At 36.1% G+C, this 19,481-nt stretch overlaps 1 protein-coding gene across 1 annotated transcript in view; it reads left to right on the forward strand.

Annotated features, from left to right (window-relative positions):
• The window catches only part of KIF24 (kinesin family member 24), a 61,162-nt gene that overhangs the window by 13,246 nt on the left and 28,435 nt on the right, over positions 1 to 19,481 (forward strand). The window contains exons 2-6 of the mRNA XM_027839144.1: positions 6,508 to 6,648; positions 6,938 to 7,586; positions 10,826 to 11,015; positions 16,198 to 16,295; positions 18,979 to 19,194. Coding sequence (XP_027694945.1) covers positions 6,961 to 7,586; positions 10,826 to 11,015; positions 16,198 to 16,295; positions 18,979 to 19,194 — 1,130 coding nt within the window. The 5' untranslated portion in view covers positions 6,508 to 6,648; positions 6,938 to 6,960. The remainder of the gene's footprint in view (positions 1 to 6,507; positions 6,649 to 6,937; positions 7,587 to 10,825; positions 11,016 to 16,197; positions 16,296 to 18,978; positions 19,195 to 19,481) is intronic.

Below are 19,481 nucleotides of genomic sequence, written 5' to 3' on the forward strand. Positions count from 1 at the left end.
GTGTTAAAGAATTCCTTCTTTTCACCAGCAGATGTCATTTAAGTCAGTGATAGAACTCTGGAAAACCTATTGTAATAATGATTGTAAGATTTCTTTCTAAGACCTGAGAAAGTTACCCTCCAGAAATTACACAAAATAAACTTTTGTTTTCCCTAAACTAGACTTGTGATCTCATTGATATGGGAAGCTTCTACATGAGAAAACTTCTACCAAGCAGGCTAGTACTTTGTGTGCAACTCATAATCTCACAGAATTGCCCAGAGAACTGAGAAGTTGAGTGAGTTGTCCAAGGTCACACAGCCAGCATTTGTCAAAGGCAGGATTGAAACCCAGGTCTTCCCAACTCAGAGGCCAGCCGTCTTTCTATTATATCACACAGCCTCTCAAAATCTTACTAGAAAATCGTGGATTTGGGCCTTTGCTTAATTCTGATTTTGGCTTAATTCTGCCTTGTGATTGTATACTTGGATCTATGATCTCATCAATATGGATTGGTTCTGATTGTTATCCCTCCAAGTTTTCAAATCTTTTGTAATTCTTTCCGTGTTTATCTCTAACTCTTAGATAGAGAATCCATCCAATGCACTACAGGTCTTTTAAAAAATTATTTATTTTTACTGGAGAACCCCTGGTTCTTTTAATATTTCATGTATACCAATGCAAGTCTCAGGTAGTCATCTGTTTTGCCTTAGTCTTGATGTATGACTCCACCCCCCCCTTTCTGGTCATACATGTCCTTGTTCTTTATAGATCTTTTCATAAACAAGTCATCGTCTGGTATACATATTTCATAAAATGTTTCCATTTATGTGTTGCCATCTGTCATCTTCCCAGGGTCTCCATAGTCTATGTTCTCATCTATCTAGCTTCTAATGTGTTTACATTGTATCTAATACCTACTGGTCTTTAATATTGTAGCACTTACCAATTTACATTTGAGTTATTAAGAAAGAAAATATTTCTTTACCATAAAATTATCATTGATTTGGATCCCATACTAAGCTTCAGTGGTATAAAAAGTTAGGAAAGAGGCAGCCTGCCCTCAGTGGATGAAGAACTGGCCTCCTTGTCAAGAAGACCTGAGTTTGGGTCCCACTGCCAACACATATTGGCCAGGTGACCTGGGTGGATCACAGATTTCAATGAAAAATTTCAAGAGGGAAAAATCATCTTTAGCTGGTGGGGATTGGGATGAAAGAAAGGAGCTTGAGCTTCAGTTTCAGTTAGGGAGGAGAGAGCTGGGCCTTTAAGGGTGAATTTCAATAGGTAGAAGTCATGGGGATGGGCTCAGGAAGGAACATGCTAGTATACGTATACTTATAGACCTCTCATTCTTTTACTTCTGATCCTCAGTTTTCTATCCAACTATTTTTCGATCTAACAACAACTATTAGAACAGTAGTATAAAGCACTTGTCTGAGGACACATAATTTAGTTCTTACTAGCATTACTGGAAGTGGAGGATATGAGATGCATGATAGTAGAAAATGATTTGCTATATCTTCTCATAATTAAAAAATCTGAATAAATCCCTAGTTTTTAGAGTTATACTATACTATATCCTTGAGTCCTTTCTCCCTTTCAGGATTACCAAAGTTGAACTGTAGCCAGCTGGATTTCATTCAAGACCCTATTTCTAACTCATTCCAGCAGCTGAGACCATGGTGTTTCTAGAACTCTCTGGATATTTGTGGCATTGAATATGAGTGAATTCTGCATGTGGAATTACTTTAGTTCAGGCCCTCACTTCTTGTCTCCTAGACTTAAAATAGTCTTCCAACTGGTCTTCCTGTCTCTAGCATACGCCCCCTCCGATCTACCCTTCCCATTGCTGCCTGAAGTATCTAATATGCTGCTTTGATCATTATTCCATTAAAAATTATAGGTGGCTCTTTATTGCTTATGAAATAAAGTATAAATTCCTCATATTGGTGACCAAAGCCTTCCATAATCTGTCTCCAATGGAATTACATTAACAGTGTTAGTTCATACTAGTCTTTCACATGCTTTACATTCTAGGCAAATGAAACCATTCTCCTTCCCTGGTCTTGTCCTGCCCTCGATTACTTATACACCTTGGTTTGTAAAATGCCCTGACCCTGACCCCAGTCCCCACCATCTCTACATGTTGAATGAAGTTCCCCGTTAAAGGCCCAGCTCTGATGCTGCCTCCTCCCTGAAGAAAGCCCATCTTTCTTTGTCTCCTCTCACCCCCCAACCAATTAAAGGTGATTTTTCCCCTTGAAATTTTTATCACACTTTGCCCAGACTCTTCTTTTGCATGTATCAATTCTATTTTGGCTTTGTTATTTTGTATAGTTGGCTATTTGTATGTGTCTCTTTTCTTCCCTATTAGATTATAAGTAAATTTTTGTGGGAATATATTATTTAAAAAATAAATAGTTGAATTGAACTGGAAATCTGCTCATCAGAAACTTTCCTAGTATCACTAATCTACTGGATGTTTTCAAACTGAGTTTTTGCACTGATGGGCTGTAGAGTAAAAGATCTTTCCCAGGGCTGCTGATGGCTGGGCTGAGCAACTCCTGGTCCCTGGTCTAAGCTGCCAACACTCCTGATTGCAGCCCAGCCAGTTGTGAATTTTCCACTGTTGCATGAAGTCGGTTTATAGCCAGCTCAGATAGAACCTGTGCTGTTCCCCAATCTCAGGCTGTAACTGAGAGTTTTAATAATTTTTTTTTCCTTTCAACTCTACTTAGCTGCTTTAGTCTTGTTTGTTTTTATTAAGTTAAATTGAAATGCATCTATATTTCATGGAATTAAAACTTTTGCATTGTGGCAGAACAGTCTTAGTAGAGTTCTCTGTATTGGAAATTATTCATCTCAGAACTTGTCTATGTGTTAACTTTAAGTGCTTAAGTATATAGGTATTAGACATGGAGTAAAAATGACAGTGGTAGTTTTTTAATTCATCATAATGCACCTGGTAATTCTTAGTCTTTATAAATGCAAATGTGACTAAGCTATACAAATTATTTTGGCCACACATTATATTGTAGTGGAAAGCCAACTTCCTTTTGTTGAAAGTTCTGATGGCTTTTTTGCTGCATATGTGTGGGTGTGTTATTTGTACTACAAAGATTGGGTGGCCTTGCTGCTGTTAGTACATGCCAGCATGTTCAGTCATCAACAGTTGTTTCCCAGTTGTCAGCAGCTATATTGGATCACTCTTGGCCAGTTTTTGGCATACCCTAAAAGTATGACTGACCCTTCTATGGCTGTCTGTTCTACTTTAGCTTTCCATTAAAAAAAACTTCCATATTCAGCTGTCCCCTATTTTTCTTGGATGACCTGTCAACATGATGCCTACTCTTCCTTAATGTGGCTTTATTTTTATAGAGTCACTGACTCATTCTTTGATTGGGCACAGGTGATATTAGTGGAATTTGTCCAGTAATTAAATAGTAACTAGAAAATCCCAATCTTTTGCCAGTAAAACAAATCATACACTTACTGGTGCTTTTAAATTTTGTTTTCTGTCTTAGTGTAACATCTTAAAGATTCCAAGAATTGGGCCAAGTATGGTAGTACATGTCTATAATCTTTGCTGCTGGAAAGGCTGCGGCTGGTGGATCACTTGAGCTGGGGAGTACAGTAGGGCTAAAGCTGATAAGGTGTCTACAGTAAGTCTAGTACCAATATGGTGCTTCCTGGGATCAGGGAGCCACCAAGTGGCATTAGAAGGGACAAACCTACCCAGACTGGAAACAAGCAGGTCATGCCTTCTTTGCCAATCAAAATTAGGATTCCAGCCTGGGAAAGATAGAAAGATAGAAAGAAATTTGATACAATGGTGTTTATTTTTTCTTCATTTGATCCTTTCTTATCCGAGATGCATTTATTTTGTCTGTGCTGAAGTTTTTCAGGTAATCAGTTCTCTCTCTCTTTCTCTCAGACAGACAGACAGACAGACACACACACACACACACATATATATGCTTCAATCTCTTGTTTTCTTGTTTAGTTAAGACTGTATATCCTACCCATATATGATCTTTAATATTAAGTTAGCATGTCCATTTAAATGTATTATGAAATATGGCATAAGGTGTTGGTCTAAGTCTAATATCTGCCAGAATGCTTTCCAGTTTTCCTAGTAGTTTTTATTAAATAGTTCTTTCCTAAGTAATTTGTGTTTTCTAATTTTTGGAACCCTAGATTATTGAGTTTCATGGTTTATGCTTCTTCTTTGTCTGGTCTCTGACATATCTTTAATCAATAGTAAAGATATTTTTAGAAAGTTGGTATAAATGTAATGATTGATCATGGTTCCAGAGGACCAATGGTGAAGAATGCTACCTGCTTCCTGACACACATTTTTAGACATGGCTAGTATGGGAATTTGTTTTGCTTGACTATGTACATTTGTTAAAAATAAGTAAATACACAAATACATACATACACACATACATACATAAATGCTTGATACTTGAAAAAAATTAATTATAAAAAGAAAGTTGCTATAATTCCCAAGTGAGCTTTGCCATTATTTTGGGAAGATTTATATGAAAGAAGCAGAAAAAGAATTGGTTGTTAGCAATGGTGACAGTTGTTTTTGTTTGGTTATTGAATATACATGATAGCTTCATGACATTGAGAAAATATCTAGAAGCTCAAGTGTGTGATTAGAGGCATGATGACTCCCACCCAACTACTTCTGACTTTCAAAGATCATCCTTGCCCTACATATGGAAGAGTAAAGTCAGCCTATTCCTCATTACCTAAGCCCCACTTTAAATGACTTATGTGGATGACACCTAGACCTACCAAAATAGTGGTTAATTGATCAGTGAGTGGTTATTTTAGAAACAGAATTGCACAGTTGCTTTTTACCATCTGCAGAATGAGGATATGTTTTAATTGATGTTGTGATGTTTTTATTTACTTTTTCTTTATCTATTACAAGTTTGACAACCAATAACAACCACAAACTTCTTCTGTTTACTGGGGTTTTTAAAGTGCATATCAACTTTAACGAGGTTAAAGGACTAAGGAGATAACTGTCCTTTCGTCCGGGCCAAATGTGTTTAGTTCTGGTTCCTGGCTGAACAGTAGTAGCTAGAGGAGATTGAAGTATCCAAGATCATGAAAGGCCTTGAGGTCATACCATATAGACCTGTTAGAGGAGCTGGTGATAGTATAGTAAGAAGAGAAGAGTAAAGACTGTGGAGAAGATGGAATTGATTGATAGATATGTTTAAGTATTCCCTTTGAAAGAGGAAATAATTTGTTCTACTTGGCCCCTGAGGGCAGACCTACGAGCATTGGATAGAAGTTACAGAGAAGCAGATTTAGTCTTGCTATAAGGAAAAACTTCCTAATACTTGGAGTTATTCAAAAGTGGCTTGAGTTGCCTTTGGAAACAGTGGTTCCCCCAGATTAAAATATTCAAGCAAAGTCTGGGTGACCACTTGCAGGATATGTTGTAGAAGATTTTCCTGTTCAGATATGGTTGCACCAAATGGTCTCTCATATCCCTTCTAACACTGAGATTCTGTGATTCCGTGAAAATAGCCCAGTTGGTTTCCATGTCCTCTTTGGAATGTCTTTATTTTATGTTTATTTTATGTTTATTTGTCTGGATTTGGTTGATAATAAATCTTATTATTTACATAGTTATATGTAACAAGTATTATCTTTTGGTTCCTTATTTACTCTGCATTATTTCGTATAACTCATCCCATATTTATTTCTAGTTTTCATATTTATCTTTTCTTACAGAGTAGTAATATTTACATACCATGCCTCACTTAAGCCACTCGCCATTTGTTAGACACATGAGCTATTTATAGCTTTTTGGTATTAGTGCAGTGCTTTTGTTCAAAATCATCAAATGATTATTGAGTGCCTATCATTGTGTTCTTCCACTAAAGTCTTTCTCTAATACCTCATCCAGCTGCAAAGGCAAGCCTGGGTTCTTGAAGGTCACATCACTGGAGCATAAATTCTGGCCTGCCCCACCAGAATGAAAAGGCTTTGAGTATGTGAGTCTGGACCTGGACCTGGCAGTGGATTCTGTATCTCTTTGAAAATCAGCTTTGGTGGGTTGAAAGAGGTCTATCACCAGATAATGGTGGGAGGTGGTGGGTTACACAGTAACACATTTAGAAGTTCTACTACGGTATGGAAGGATTATGATCTGCATGGTTAGAGGGAGTATGTGCAGTGACTGATGAAATCATATATCCTTTGACATATTAAAGAAGTGCTCGGCACTGATGCTTAGCTGGTTAGTGTTAGCTAAGAGATTCTAGCTCCATGGATGAAAGATATGGTGGCTAATAGAATTATAGATTTTTTTATAGTGGAAGTTAACTTAGAGGTTATCTACTTCAGTGTTTTCTTGGCCCCCTCCACATATATAGAATCCCCTCTACATCATCCATAAAAGTATTTAAGTGAGTTAAAAAAAAATTCGCTTGTTTTCTACTATTTAATTCTGTTCTCCGTTTTAAAAGGGTTCTTATCCCTTTGTTCATTCATCAGGGGAAACAGTTGGACCACACGCCTTGACATTCAGTTGAACATCTAAAATTAGGCATGTTACATTCAGTTGCTGAGGGGACAGTTTCAGTACTTCATGGCATTCATTGGATAGAACTTGCAAGTGCAAGTATTCAGAAACAAGTAAGTGACTTCTGGCTATGTACGTGTCTCTGTGTGTATGTATCCACATGCCTGTCTAACTGAAGGTTGAAAAATAGCAAATTGTATCTTTTTCACAAATTCTATTTGCTATACAAATCATCTCTCTGCAGTATACAAATTAAGTGGTCATTTCACAAAAGAGTCATAGCTATTGAAATCTTGGGAGAGTGTAATACATTTTTTGTAAGTATGTGTGGCTTTTGTTGTTGTTAAACAGTATGTACTATGCTGTGTCTAATGGGAATGGTTTCTTTTTCTCTCTCCACAGTTAAAATCTATCAACCTACAGTAATGGCATCATGCTTGTACGAATGTCTTTGTGAGGCAGAACTTGGAAAATATTACCCTCATTTTTCTGCCTTTGGCCTTCAGAAAATAGATGAATTAGCTAAAGTCACAATGAAAGACTACTCCAAATTGGGAGTCCACAATATGAATGACCGTAAGCGCCTCTTCCAACTCATTAAAATCATTCAAATCATGCAGGAAGAAGATAAAACCACTAACAGCACCCAGCAAGATCTTCCAACAAGTAACCTCCATGTCCGTCCTCAAAGAGCCAGATCAGGACCTCGAAGGCAACTGTGCTTTGATGCTTTTGTTGACAAAAAAGACCAAACACCAGAGGGTTTTGCATTTGACACATGTAGTCTATCAGACTTCTGTTCAGCTGAACACAAACCCAATCTAGTAGATATGCTGGAGCATATTCTGCCAGGTGATACCCAGTACAATAAAAAGCCAAGAACTCCTAATGCTGCAGCTGCTGATACAAGTGTGCAAACAGAAACAAACAGTACAGCATTGTTTTCACCAAATAACCTTTCTCCACTTTTGGGAGATATTGAGGTCCCTACCATACAAAGAGTCCCTCACATTTCTGGATATAATTATGGAGTCCCTCATTCTTATATCAGGTAATCATTCATTTTGATTTATTTTTCTTTGGACTAGCTGACAACAAACACAGTATTTTCCTTTAAGAGTTTAAGAAAGATATCATTCTCTAAGCAAAGTCCAGTATTTTGCAAATTATAAAGTGCTATGGAAATGTGAAGGGTTGTTCTTTATTATTAATTTTCTGTTAATGATGTAATATAGAAATGAAGCAACAAATAAGTGTGTTGATAAAATAAAAATCCCTATGGGAAGAAAGCATTCATAAAATTTTGGTATTTTCCAGATCAGTGAAATTATATTGGGTAGCTGCTAGCTAGGATCTACAAAGTATAAGCTTTGTTCAGTGGTGTGCTGGCAAATGTTTAAAAATTGACTCTCCAAATACAGAGGACATAACATTTTTTGTTCAATTCTTCATTGTTAACATTTTCTCCATACCTTTCTAAAGTCTAAACAGTCCACAAAACAATAAATCAAACCCTGATTGTAGCATTTGCTGTTTTCCAAGGTGTAAGTACCTGCACTGAAAATTTAACAATTAACTCTGAAGCCTGCACAACTGGCAATAGCACACTTTAGGCTGTATTTCTGTAGAGCTTCTCTCATTCTTGACCTGGGGCTCCTTCTTTTGTTCAGTGAAGTACAACCCAGGTATGAGTGTCCACAAAGGGCAAAACTGTGAGGTGAACGTAGAGTTAACTGGTGGCCTTCTGCAGTGGAAGAGTCAAGCCACTCACAGAACAGTTTTTCTTAGGATATCAATTTATCACTTTTTAAAGTGCCATATGGGATTTAGCACTTATAAAAGTAAATAACTAATAGCATTAAATTAAAATAGTCCTTTGTACAGCTTGCCTGTAGCATAATCCTGATTGAAGGCACCCATGCTATTGTAGTCCTGGGTGAACAGCCATTGTTAATGAAAGCAAAGATTGGAGTCATTTTTATCAAATGTATGATTTGAATATGTCCTTTTCACATTTGCTTAAAGTTAGAACTTAAAAATAAGGTCCCTCGAGGTATAACATGAAGCAATAACAACCATTTTTCTCTCCTTAACAGTGTCGTAGAAAATAAATTCTAAAAATTGCTTTTTTTCTTTAAACAATATTTATTTTTTCCCCAGTTACATGTAAAGACGAATTTTAACATTTATTTTTTAAAATTTTAAGTTCTGAATTTTCTCTCTCCCTCCTTCACCTCCCCTGTCCCTGAGACAGTAAGCAAGTTGATATAGGTTATACATGTTCATGTAAAACATACTGCCATATTAGTTCACATTGTAAAAGAAGACCCAAACCTAAAGGAAAAAAAAAAACATGAAAAAAATACAGGAAGTGAGCTTCAATCTGCATTCAGATTCCATCAGTTCTTTCTCTGGAGGCGGATAGCATTTTTCATCATGAGTCCTTTGGAATTTTCTTGAATCATTGTATTGCCGAGAATAGCTAAGTCATTCACAGTTGATCATTGTACAGTTTGCTGCGACTGGGTAAAATGCTCTCCTGGTTCTGCTAACTTCATTTTGCGTCAATTCATCTAAGTCTTTCCAGGTTTTTCTGAAATCATCCTGCTCATAATTTCTTATAGCACAATAATATTCCATTACAATCATATAACACAACTTGTTAAGCCATTCCCCAATTGATGGACATCCCCTCAATGTTCAGTTCTTTGCCCCTACAAAAAAAGAGCTGCTGTAAATATTTTTGTAAAAATAGGTCCTTTCCCCTTTTCTTGATCTCTTTAGGATGCAGACCCAGTAGTGGTATTGCCGGTTCAAAGGGTATGCATCGTTTTAGAGCCTTTTGAACATAGTTCCAAATGGCTCTCCAGAATGATTGGATCAGTTCACAACTCCAATAGTGCATTAGTGTCCCAATTTTCCCACATCCCATCCAACATTTATTATTTTCCTTTTCTGTTATATCATCCAATCTGGTAAGTGTGAGGTGTGGTACCACAAGTTGTTTCAATTTGTATAAAAATCTCTTTTAAAATAAACTTCTGTGCAAACGTAAATTGGTCCATAGTTTCAAACAGGATTTCATATCCACTCCCCTTATTTTGTTTTATTTTTGTTATTTGTTTTATGCATATTGTTAAAGTTAGGGTTATTAAATTGGTGAATCAAACCAAACCTCTGGTACATAGAACCAGAAAGATGTGTTTGATTATAATGTAGAACCAAGTAGTGGAAGAAGATGGAACCAATTATAAAATCTCCTTAGAAACCTAGAGTTGAGGCTGTTGGTTTAGCAAATAAGTATGGCAAATACTGTGTAACAGAAAAAGAAAGAGAGAAGGACAGAAGAAGCAGGATATAGTGGACAAAATGTATCAAAAAAAAAACATTTAAGGTGACACATAGAGGGACAGAAAGTTGATATTCATTACTGTTCTACCTAAATTCAACAAGTTTGGTCACTTTATATGGAAAAAAATTAGAAAAATGGTTGGGAAAAGAGTAAATTCATGGGAATAATTGGATAATAAGGGAGATAAAATATGAATTGGGACTTCTAAAAGTTGGGGATGCTGACACACTTTTCACCATATTCAAAAGATTAGTCAGAATGAATTGTATTAAACCTGGAGAAAGAATCTTCACAATCAAAAGCTTTTCAGAAAGAGTTCTACCTCTAATTCCCTAAATTCAAAGTCTTTTATCTTAAGAAGATCTTAATTGCCTAGAGACTTAGTCAGGAACTAAATAGTAAAATTTTTATTCAATAGTGTCAGTACTTTGTCAGGAATTACATCAAAATCAGCAATTAATACTAAATTAAGAATGGGTGATGGTTGGCATTTAAACACATTTACAGACAAACTTAGTTGTTAAAGTATTTGAAACAAAAACAAAAGCAGTTTTCACTTTTATGATAATTTCTCAATTTTTGCACTTCTACAAAGTAACAATACAGAGTAGTCCAGAAGTCTTAGTGCAGTTTTAAGCTTTTTAAGCTTTAATAAGTATTAAAGCTTATTAATTATTGGTTAATAAGTTTTTAAAACAAAAACTAATTATTACTTAATAAGATTAAAGCTTAAAACTGCACTAAGACCTGTGCTTAGAGGTAGCATTCATCTTCATCAGAACTACCAATCAATCATTCTTAAATATGTGCAAGATGACAAAAACCTAATGGGACCATTTAATAATAGTAATACCAAAATTTACAATTAAACATACTTTTCTGTTAACTTCAGCATTTTCTTTTCTTTTTAATGAAAATCATTTTAAAACTTGTTTCAGAGAGAATATGTCAGAGAAGGGTAATGTTTGGACTGAAACTGAGAAAATCCGAGTATGTGTACGGAAACGCCCTCTGGGCATGAGGGAAGAAAGGCGTGGAGAAATTAACATTATTACAGTAGAAGATAAAGAAACTTTACTTGTCTATGAAAAGAAAGAGGCGGTTGACCTTACCCAGTATATTTTGCAGGTATGATGCTACCTTTTAAATTTTGAACTAATTTGCATTTGTGTTGTAAAGAATGTTAACTTTGATTTTTTTATTAGAATATCTTAGAATCTTATTGAGAGAGACTTGAGAGATGGAACCTCCTGCCCAGTGGAAGAAAGAATATCCTCCACACCCTCTTTGAAATAAAGTTCTCCTTAAATATGTCCCTTAATGAGTATCACAGTATCACAAAATAGCAGTTCCATTTTTAGACTTTAGTTGTTAGAAAGTTCTCTCTGGCTACTCAGAAAGTACTCTCTTGCTACTTTCCCATATATGAAAGGCCCCCTTCGGGGGCAGGTAGGTGGCGCAGTAGATAGAGCTCTGGCCTTGGAGTCAGGAGGACCTGAGTTCAAATATGGCCTCAGACACTTGACGCTAGCTGTGTGACCCTGGACAAGTCACTTAACCCTGATTGCCTCACCAAAAGGCAAAAAAAAATCTCCCTTGTTTCCCACCCCCTACCCCAAAAGACTTCCCTTTTTTTCAGACTAAAAGTAGCAGCCTGTGAGCTCTATTGCAGGTTCAGTATTTATCTGACCTTGGGCAAGTCAGTCTCTCTGTGTCTCAATTCTTTTTTACAAGCAAAGTGAAGATATTAATACAACAAATCACAGGGATTTGGGTCAAGCCAACAAGCATTTATTAAACACTGTTTCAGGCATTGTGCTCAGTTCTGGGGATACAAAGAAAGGCAAGAAACAGTCCCTGCTCTCAGGGACTTCACAGTCTAATGGGGGAGGTGACATGAAAACAACGCTGAACAAATGAGATCCATACAGGATAAAATGGGGATAATCAACAGGGGAAAAGCACTAGCATTAAGGGAGATTGGGCAAGGCTTCCTGTAGAAGGGAGGATTTTAACTGGTACTTGAAACCAGGGAATCCAGGAGGAGGAAATGAGGAGGGAGAGAATGCCAAGCATGTCAGACAGTAAGAATGTAAAGTTGGAGATGGAGTTTCTTTTGCAAGGAACAGTAAGGAGGCCATTGTCACTGTATTGCAGAGAATGTTGGGGTGAGTAAGCTAAAAGAAGATTGGAAACCTCGGAGAAGGCTGGGCTGTGAAAGGTTTTGAATACCAAATGGGATTTTCAGATTTGTTTCTGGAGGTGATGTGGAGCCACTGGAGTTGATTGATGGGGGATTAATGGTGGACGACATGATCAGTAATATGCTTTAGGAAGATCAGTTTGACAGCTTAGTGGAGATAGAATGGGGAGACACTTGAGGCAGGGAGACCAACCAGCAGGCCATTGCAATAGTCCAGCCTTGAGGTGATGACGGCCTACCCCAGGATGGTGGCAGTGTCATAGGAGAGAAGGGGAGTATTGTGAGAGATGTTATGAAGGTAAAATTGACAGGCCTTCACAACATATTGGATGTAGGGAATGGGGGACAGTTGAAAGTGAGGAGTTAATGACACCTAAGTTGGGAGCCTGGGTAATTGGGGAAAATGGTAGTGTCCTCCACAGTAATAGAAAAGATGGAAAATGGGGGGGGGAGTGCGCTTAGGGAGGAAAGATAATAAGTTTAGTTTTGGACACAGTGAGTTTAAAATGCCTGTGAAATAACCAGTTTGAGATGGCCAATGGAGACATGTAGTTGAAGACTAGAGGTCAGGAGAGAGGTTAGAGCTAGATAAGTAGATTTGAGAATCATAGGCAGAGAGATAATAATTAAATCCGTGATTGCTGATGAGATCACATGAAGGATTTTATGTCCAACACAGAAGACTTTAGATAAATAACTTGAGTTATGGGGTGGAGAAGTTCCCATTCTTTGTCAAAATGATAAGAACTCAAAGCTAATCAAAAGGTAAAATCTTCACAGTTTATTGGCACTTGCTTCAGATTAGCTGGAACCCTCTTTGATAACTGTTTTGGGTGGCGTAGAAGTACTTTTACATTATTGATCAATACATAACAAAGACGTAGGATGTTAATATAATTATTTCACAATTTGCCTTTTTCCCTCCCCATTCCTTACACCTTCACATATTCAACCCCTAGTATTTATTCCAACCTCCCCCTTATTGACCTAAAAATCAGGTGAGTGGTAGATGAGAAAAATCTATAAATAATGTATTCTCTATTATGTAAAAATTGACCACATTTTATTTACATAGCTTCCTTCACACTTAGGCCAAATTTTTTTTATCATAGTTTTTCTTTCCCCACTTTGAACTCAGATTTCTATTCTTTTTTTCCTCATCTTAGTTACAAAAATTAGACATTTCTCTTTTGCTCAAAGAAGTTGGCTGGTTCTATGTACACAAAATTATTAGCTGATCTCTTCATGCCCAATTATACTTCAGCAATCAGTACTTATTTTGAAGATGGCTGAAATGATTAAACCAATTTTGCCACTTTCTATAACCAAAGGCATAAATACTGTGTGACCATCATCTACAGAAGACTTCTGTAGTGCTGAGTGACTTCAGATGATGCCATTCTTTATTTGCAGTAATTCTCTCAATAAGGCAACACTTTTCCTTTGTATTTATTGAGTACCTGCAGTTGTCGCAGTTCAGCGTTATTATACTTTTTGCCACGTTAGTTTAGAATTCTCAGCTGTCAAGTAATACTAAGTGAGTTTTCTTTGCTTTTTGTTTGTTATAAAAGAAGGCAAAAAAGGAGAGGGACTAGAAGAATTTTAATTCTGAACAGGTGTTTCTTGAATGAATAAAGTATTTAAAATCCATCTTTTTTCATGTTTTACTTGCATTCTTGCTTAGTTAAAGAGATAAATGCAACTGTTTAGAGTGGATTAATTTCATTTACTTAACAATCACAAATACTGTTCATTTGAGTCTACATTAGATTATATATATACATGTACTATTTTGCTTATTCCTAAATTTTACTGTACTCTGACATCATTATCAGCTGTCAGAGGCTAAACTACAGTTAAAAGTTTGTCTTAACCGATTTCTGAATCTTTACATTTTATCAAAGCAAATAATTATGAAAATTTTGTTAATATTTAATATATTTATTCTTTTAATTAATGGTTCCTTTCCTAATATGTTAGCTTCATAACTCCTAAGTAATTCATATATAATTGTAGAAGGAGAGAGGAAAAATTGCCACACACTCAGGAAAAGTAGAGAGCAGAAGTTATTTTCAAGTTTCTATACCTGTTATTGTTCAATTTTTTCTTTTGATTTTCCTGAGAAGTTTTCATATTTTACTTTTGTTTTTGATCTTATGAATAATTTATTGATATTTTATTATATAGTGTTATTTTATTTAATTTTATTAAATAAGTTTACATAAAACAAGTTCCATAAATAATCAGGTATCCTTGCTTAGATATCAAGTACATTAAAAACAATATTTTTAAAACAATGAAAAATCCACAGCTTTCTTTGTCATTCTGTTTTAGAGTTCTCATCTTCTAGCCTTTTTGCAGATGTGATACATTTCTTTGTAATTGCAAAATGGACTTTTTCACCCCAGACTTCCCCTCTATCTTCATTTAGCAAATTTCAGTGCTGATGTAACACTCTCCTGAAGAACTGCATATAAAAAAGAGAATAAAATCTTAGGAAAAAATATATCATGTGGTATAGCTGACCTTCTGGTGATGAGCCTTTCTGAACTTAATTAGTCTGGTCCTTAGATGACAGAAATATATTCTCTAGCTAGACGCAACCTTGCAACCTTTCCATCTTGACAGAACTGACCAGTACTTGCACTCATCCAGAATAGCCTTTGAAAACATAGGATCTGCATGGTGCAGTGAGGCCCTGGAATAATACTTTGAGGCTTACTCTAGTGTGTAATTGGATCCTGCCACTCTTACCCCCATACACAACAATCACAGATTTTCAGAGTTGGAAGGGACCTCAGAAACCAGGTCATCTAACCTGTACCTGAGCAGGAATTACTATCACTACTAATTGTCATTATCATAATAATAGTTTGCATTTATATAGCACTTTAAGATTTCAAGGCACTTTACAAATATTTAATTTGATCCTTACAATAACCCTGGGAGGCAGGTGCTATTATTATGTCCATTTTACAGATGAGGAAACTGAAGCAAATAAGGTTAAGTGACTTGCCCTGGGTAGTAAGTGTCTGAGAAAGGATTTGAACACAGGACTTACTGCCTCTGAGTTCAGCGCTATATCCACTGTACCACCTAGCTGCCCATCTGTCACATACCTGACAGATGGACTTCAGGTTTTTCTTCAAAACCATATTCAGCTTTTGGATAGCTCTGATCGTCAGGGCATATTTCCTTATGTCAAAGCTTAAATTTGCCTCTTTGCTGTTTCCATCCCAAGCCTGCCCACATTGCAGATCCGTTGACATGTTTGTAATTGTCAACCTTCTGAAGCCTAGAGACCTATAAGTACCTATCCCTGGAAGCATCGGAGAATGTCCCTTTCTTCCAGTGCTCAATGAAAATACAAAAAAAAAAATAGAAAAAAACACTGTTGGCTGAGCAATGTATAACAATTAAAACGAGCCTTTTCTGAGAATTTGGAATGCTCTTCTCTTTCTCATCACTTAAGCTACATATCCATTGTGCCCTTTAAAATTTATCTGAAAATTCATACCCCTCCTGGAAGTCTTCTTTCTCACCCCCCTCTAATCTCTCTGGCCTCCTTTAGAATTTCTTGACCTTATTTCAGGGGGAATGAAAGGGCTGCCAACATTGTTGGGCACACCATTTTGGCGGATAATCGCATAATTTTTGCTGCTGGCTTAGCCTGCTAATTGACAACATTTTCCAGATTGTTAAGGTGTGTAGGGTTTGATTCCTAAGTAGTGTAAACTGAGATCTTTACCAGGAATAGTCATTTGGAATGTTTATCAAAGCTGATCCATGGAGATATAGCCCAAAAGAATTGAGATTCTCTGTCTAGGACCCTCTGTGAAATTTTAGTTACTCTTGTGTTCAAGCAGTTCTATCAGGAACAAAAATCCACGCTTTATTTTGTCCTCGTTAAAAATACACACATTAATTGCTATTGTATATAAGCAATAAAGCTGAGAAAACTAAGATATTGTTATCTGATAGCTTCTGATTGCTTATCCTGTCTGTGGGTTAATTATCATTATTGTGAGCTAAAATGTCATTTTACTGGTTTAGTTGAAGAAAATCCATTATATTTATTTTCCTATAAAAATAAAATTTATTTTTCAGCATGTTTTTTATTTTGATGAAGTCTTTGGTGAGATGTCTACCAATCAAGATGTATATATGAAGACCACTCACCCACTCATTCAGCATATTTTTAAAGGGTAGGATAGTCCTTTGTTTCTCTTTCCTTTTCATATACTGTTTTTCTATATGAATCTTGTTTGTATTTTCATGCAGCATGAAACATGAATTAAGAGTTTTCTATCCACTGTATTTTAATTTAATGATTATTTAAATTAAGCTATGTGGAAAAATGTAATATCAATATTTATAGGACTTAGTACCTAGAAATTTGCATTACTCCTCATGCGTGAGTGATTTTGATTCTCTGTGCAATAAGAAAATAGAGGTTGTTTTAAAAAACATAATTTGTCAGAGTACTGAGAATTTAAAGTTTTAACAACTGGTTGTATTTAATCTGATATTTTGATAGTTAGGATTATGTGTCCTTGCTGTAGTTGAAATTAAGATTTCCATAATCAGGCATTGGGTATTCATGAGAGCACAAATTGAGGCTACTCAATAAGTATAATAATAATGTTTAAAAATTTATTAAAGTCACAAATAGACAAAAGTTTTATATATAGTCTTTCAGTTCTGCATTTCTTATCTAACAGTTCTCTAGAGGAGAGGAGAGTTTAGGAACATGAATTAATAAAATGAGTTGGAATTTATTTAAATTGCATTATACTTGATAGTATCACATTAGGCACTAGTATGTAGTGGTGGGGTGGAGAGAACTACTGTAAGTCAAGCTTATTATGGAGAGCAAAATAGGAACCTCTTTCATGACCATATATAAAAAAGATAAATAAGTTTGTACCCTTAAAACAATTCTGAATTTGTTGTGGGCGTTAAAAAAATTTCTTTGTTCTCTCTTTGACAGTCTTTCCTTCATGACTTGACTTTTGTCTTCCATGCACATACATGTTTTCAGTTCCTCTTATAACTGCACTTCTGTCACCTTAGCAAAGTTTATCGAGTGCCTACTGTTTACAGAACACCATACTAGTTACTATAGAGGGGATAAAAGACGTGATCCCTGTCCTTAAAAAGCTGGCAATCTAATCTTAAGTACAGTGTAGTGAAAAGAGCATTGGACTTGGAGTCAAAGGACCAGGGATCTAATGTTGGTTTTGCCATTTATTAGGTATATAGCTTTGGAAATCTTTCGGCCTCAATTCTCCCATCTGTAAAATGGGGATAATGATACACACCTTTCCCATCTCACAAGGTTGTTGTGAAGAAAATGTTTTGTACAGTGGCTGTTGCCATTTTGCTTTTTCATATCTTCATAATTGCTTTCGTTAGCCTCCTTCCCTAGCTTCAGGTTGATTTTCATCTTCTTTCCTTTGCTGCAAGTAGGTACTGTGTACCTATTTATGCAGAGGCTCATATTACCTATTAACTCTCAATTTCCCTGCTTGACATCTTAAACTTTTTGTAATTTTGTCCCATCCTAATTATCTAATCTTATTTTCCATTACTTCTGACATGAACAGTAAGACCTGTCTCTTTATTGCACACCATGCTTATTCTTATCTCTGAGGCCCTGATTCTTATTCCCATTTTGCCTGGATTGATCTTTCTCTCCATCATTTCAAATCTTACAAATCCTTAAAGGCCTAGACTCCAGTTGCTCCTTCTCCATGAAGTCTTCCCCAAGTGTTCTAGCTCATATTAAACTATGATTATTGAAAGGCAGTATCACAGAATTTAGCATTTTGATTATATTTCATTTTATTTATACTCATTTCCTGTGCATGAATCTTATGTCATTAGACAGGAGTGAGGAACCTGCAGCCTCAAGGCCACATGTGGCCCTCTAGATTCTCAAGTTCGACCCTTTGACTAAATCCAAACTTTATAGAACAAATTGGTCAGGCTCCCCAACCCTGTGTGCCTAGCTAGACTAATTCTTTGGGGCAAAGACCATGTCATCTCTTTTTTCTATATACACAGTGCCTAATTGGGCCCATGATAGAAGCTCAATAAATGTGTGTTGGTTGGTTGAGTCAAATCCTTGTTCCTCTCTCCTCCATTATCTTTTTTTTTTTGACTTGTTTTAAGAGTTTATTTAGTTGATATTCTTTACAAGCCATAGTCACACACATACAGGTTCTGTCATGGAGGGGAGGGAGGCTGGATTGTATTGTGCCAGTGCCATTCGTGGTAATAATATCCATGGATTATTAATAATAATTGGTACTTGTACTATACATTTTTCAAAGTGCTTTATGTACTTTATTTCATTTGAGCCTGACTAACTGTATGAGGTAGGTACTACAGTTATTATTATGTCCATTTTACAGATGGGGAAACTGAGTATCAAAGAAGTTGTGACGACCACAGTAATACAGATAGGAAATGTCAGAGGCAGTATCTTATTATACTTTTTCTGACTCCAAGTTCAATACTCTACTATTCCATATTTTTCTCCAGATGGGTTCCCTCTACAAAATATATTAACTTTCCACTATAGTACCATTCATTATAAAACAGAATTCCATTCATTTCAATTAATCATATGTCTATTGAGTTTCGGCTAAATGCTAGACAATGAACTAGGTGCTGCAGGATCTCCTCCATTATCTTTTAAAAAACGTTGGTTCTGTAAATAAATCTGCTTTGTGAGCTCTTTTCCCTCCTGGAGCATTTACAGTGTATATCAGTAAGACATTTCATGTACCTAGCTCATTTTTTGTTATTTATATGCAGGTTAGTAGTATAATAATATGCATAAATGAGTCAAATTCATACACTAATTAATAATTCTTTTCACAGAGGAAATGCCACTTGCTTTGCATATGGACAAACAGGGGCTGGAAAGACTTATACCATGATAGGTACTCATCAAAACCCAGGGCTCTATGCTCTCGCTGCTGAAGACATCTTTAGGCAAATAGACCTAGCCCAGCCAAGGAGAGACCTCTCTGTGTGGATTAGTTTTTATGAGATCTACTGTGGACAACTTTATGATCTTCTAAATGGAAGGAAAAGGTACCTGATAAAACCATGAAACTATAAAGCACTTTGTTGTTACTACTTTGGATAAGAATTCCACAGTCATAATTTTGGGAAAAAAAGTGGCATTGTGTAGGGGATGCTATTTTTTTTGGTGGAAATACAAATACTCTAAGTTTCCTTTTGCCTTGGAGACAATGGGCACTTAATAAATGTATGTTGAATAGAATGGAGTAATGAAAACATTGAGTTTCAAGACAAAAGACATGAGTTTAAGATCCTGACTGTGCCACTGACCAACTTGTGACCTCAGTCAAGTCACT

This window comes from Vombatus ursinus, unplaced genomic scaffold, assembly GCF_900497805.2.
Source record: "Vombatus ursinus unplaced genomic scaffold, bare-nosed wombat genome assembly UNPS02014832.1, whole genome shotgun sequence".
In the NCBI taxonomy this organism is placed as follows: domain Eukaryota; kingdom Metazoa; phylum Chordata; class Mammalia; order Diprotodontia; family Vombatidae; genus Vombatus; species Vombatus ursinus.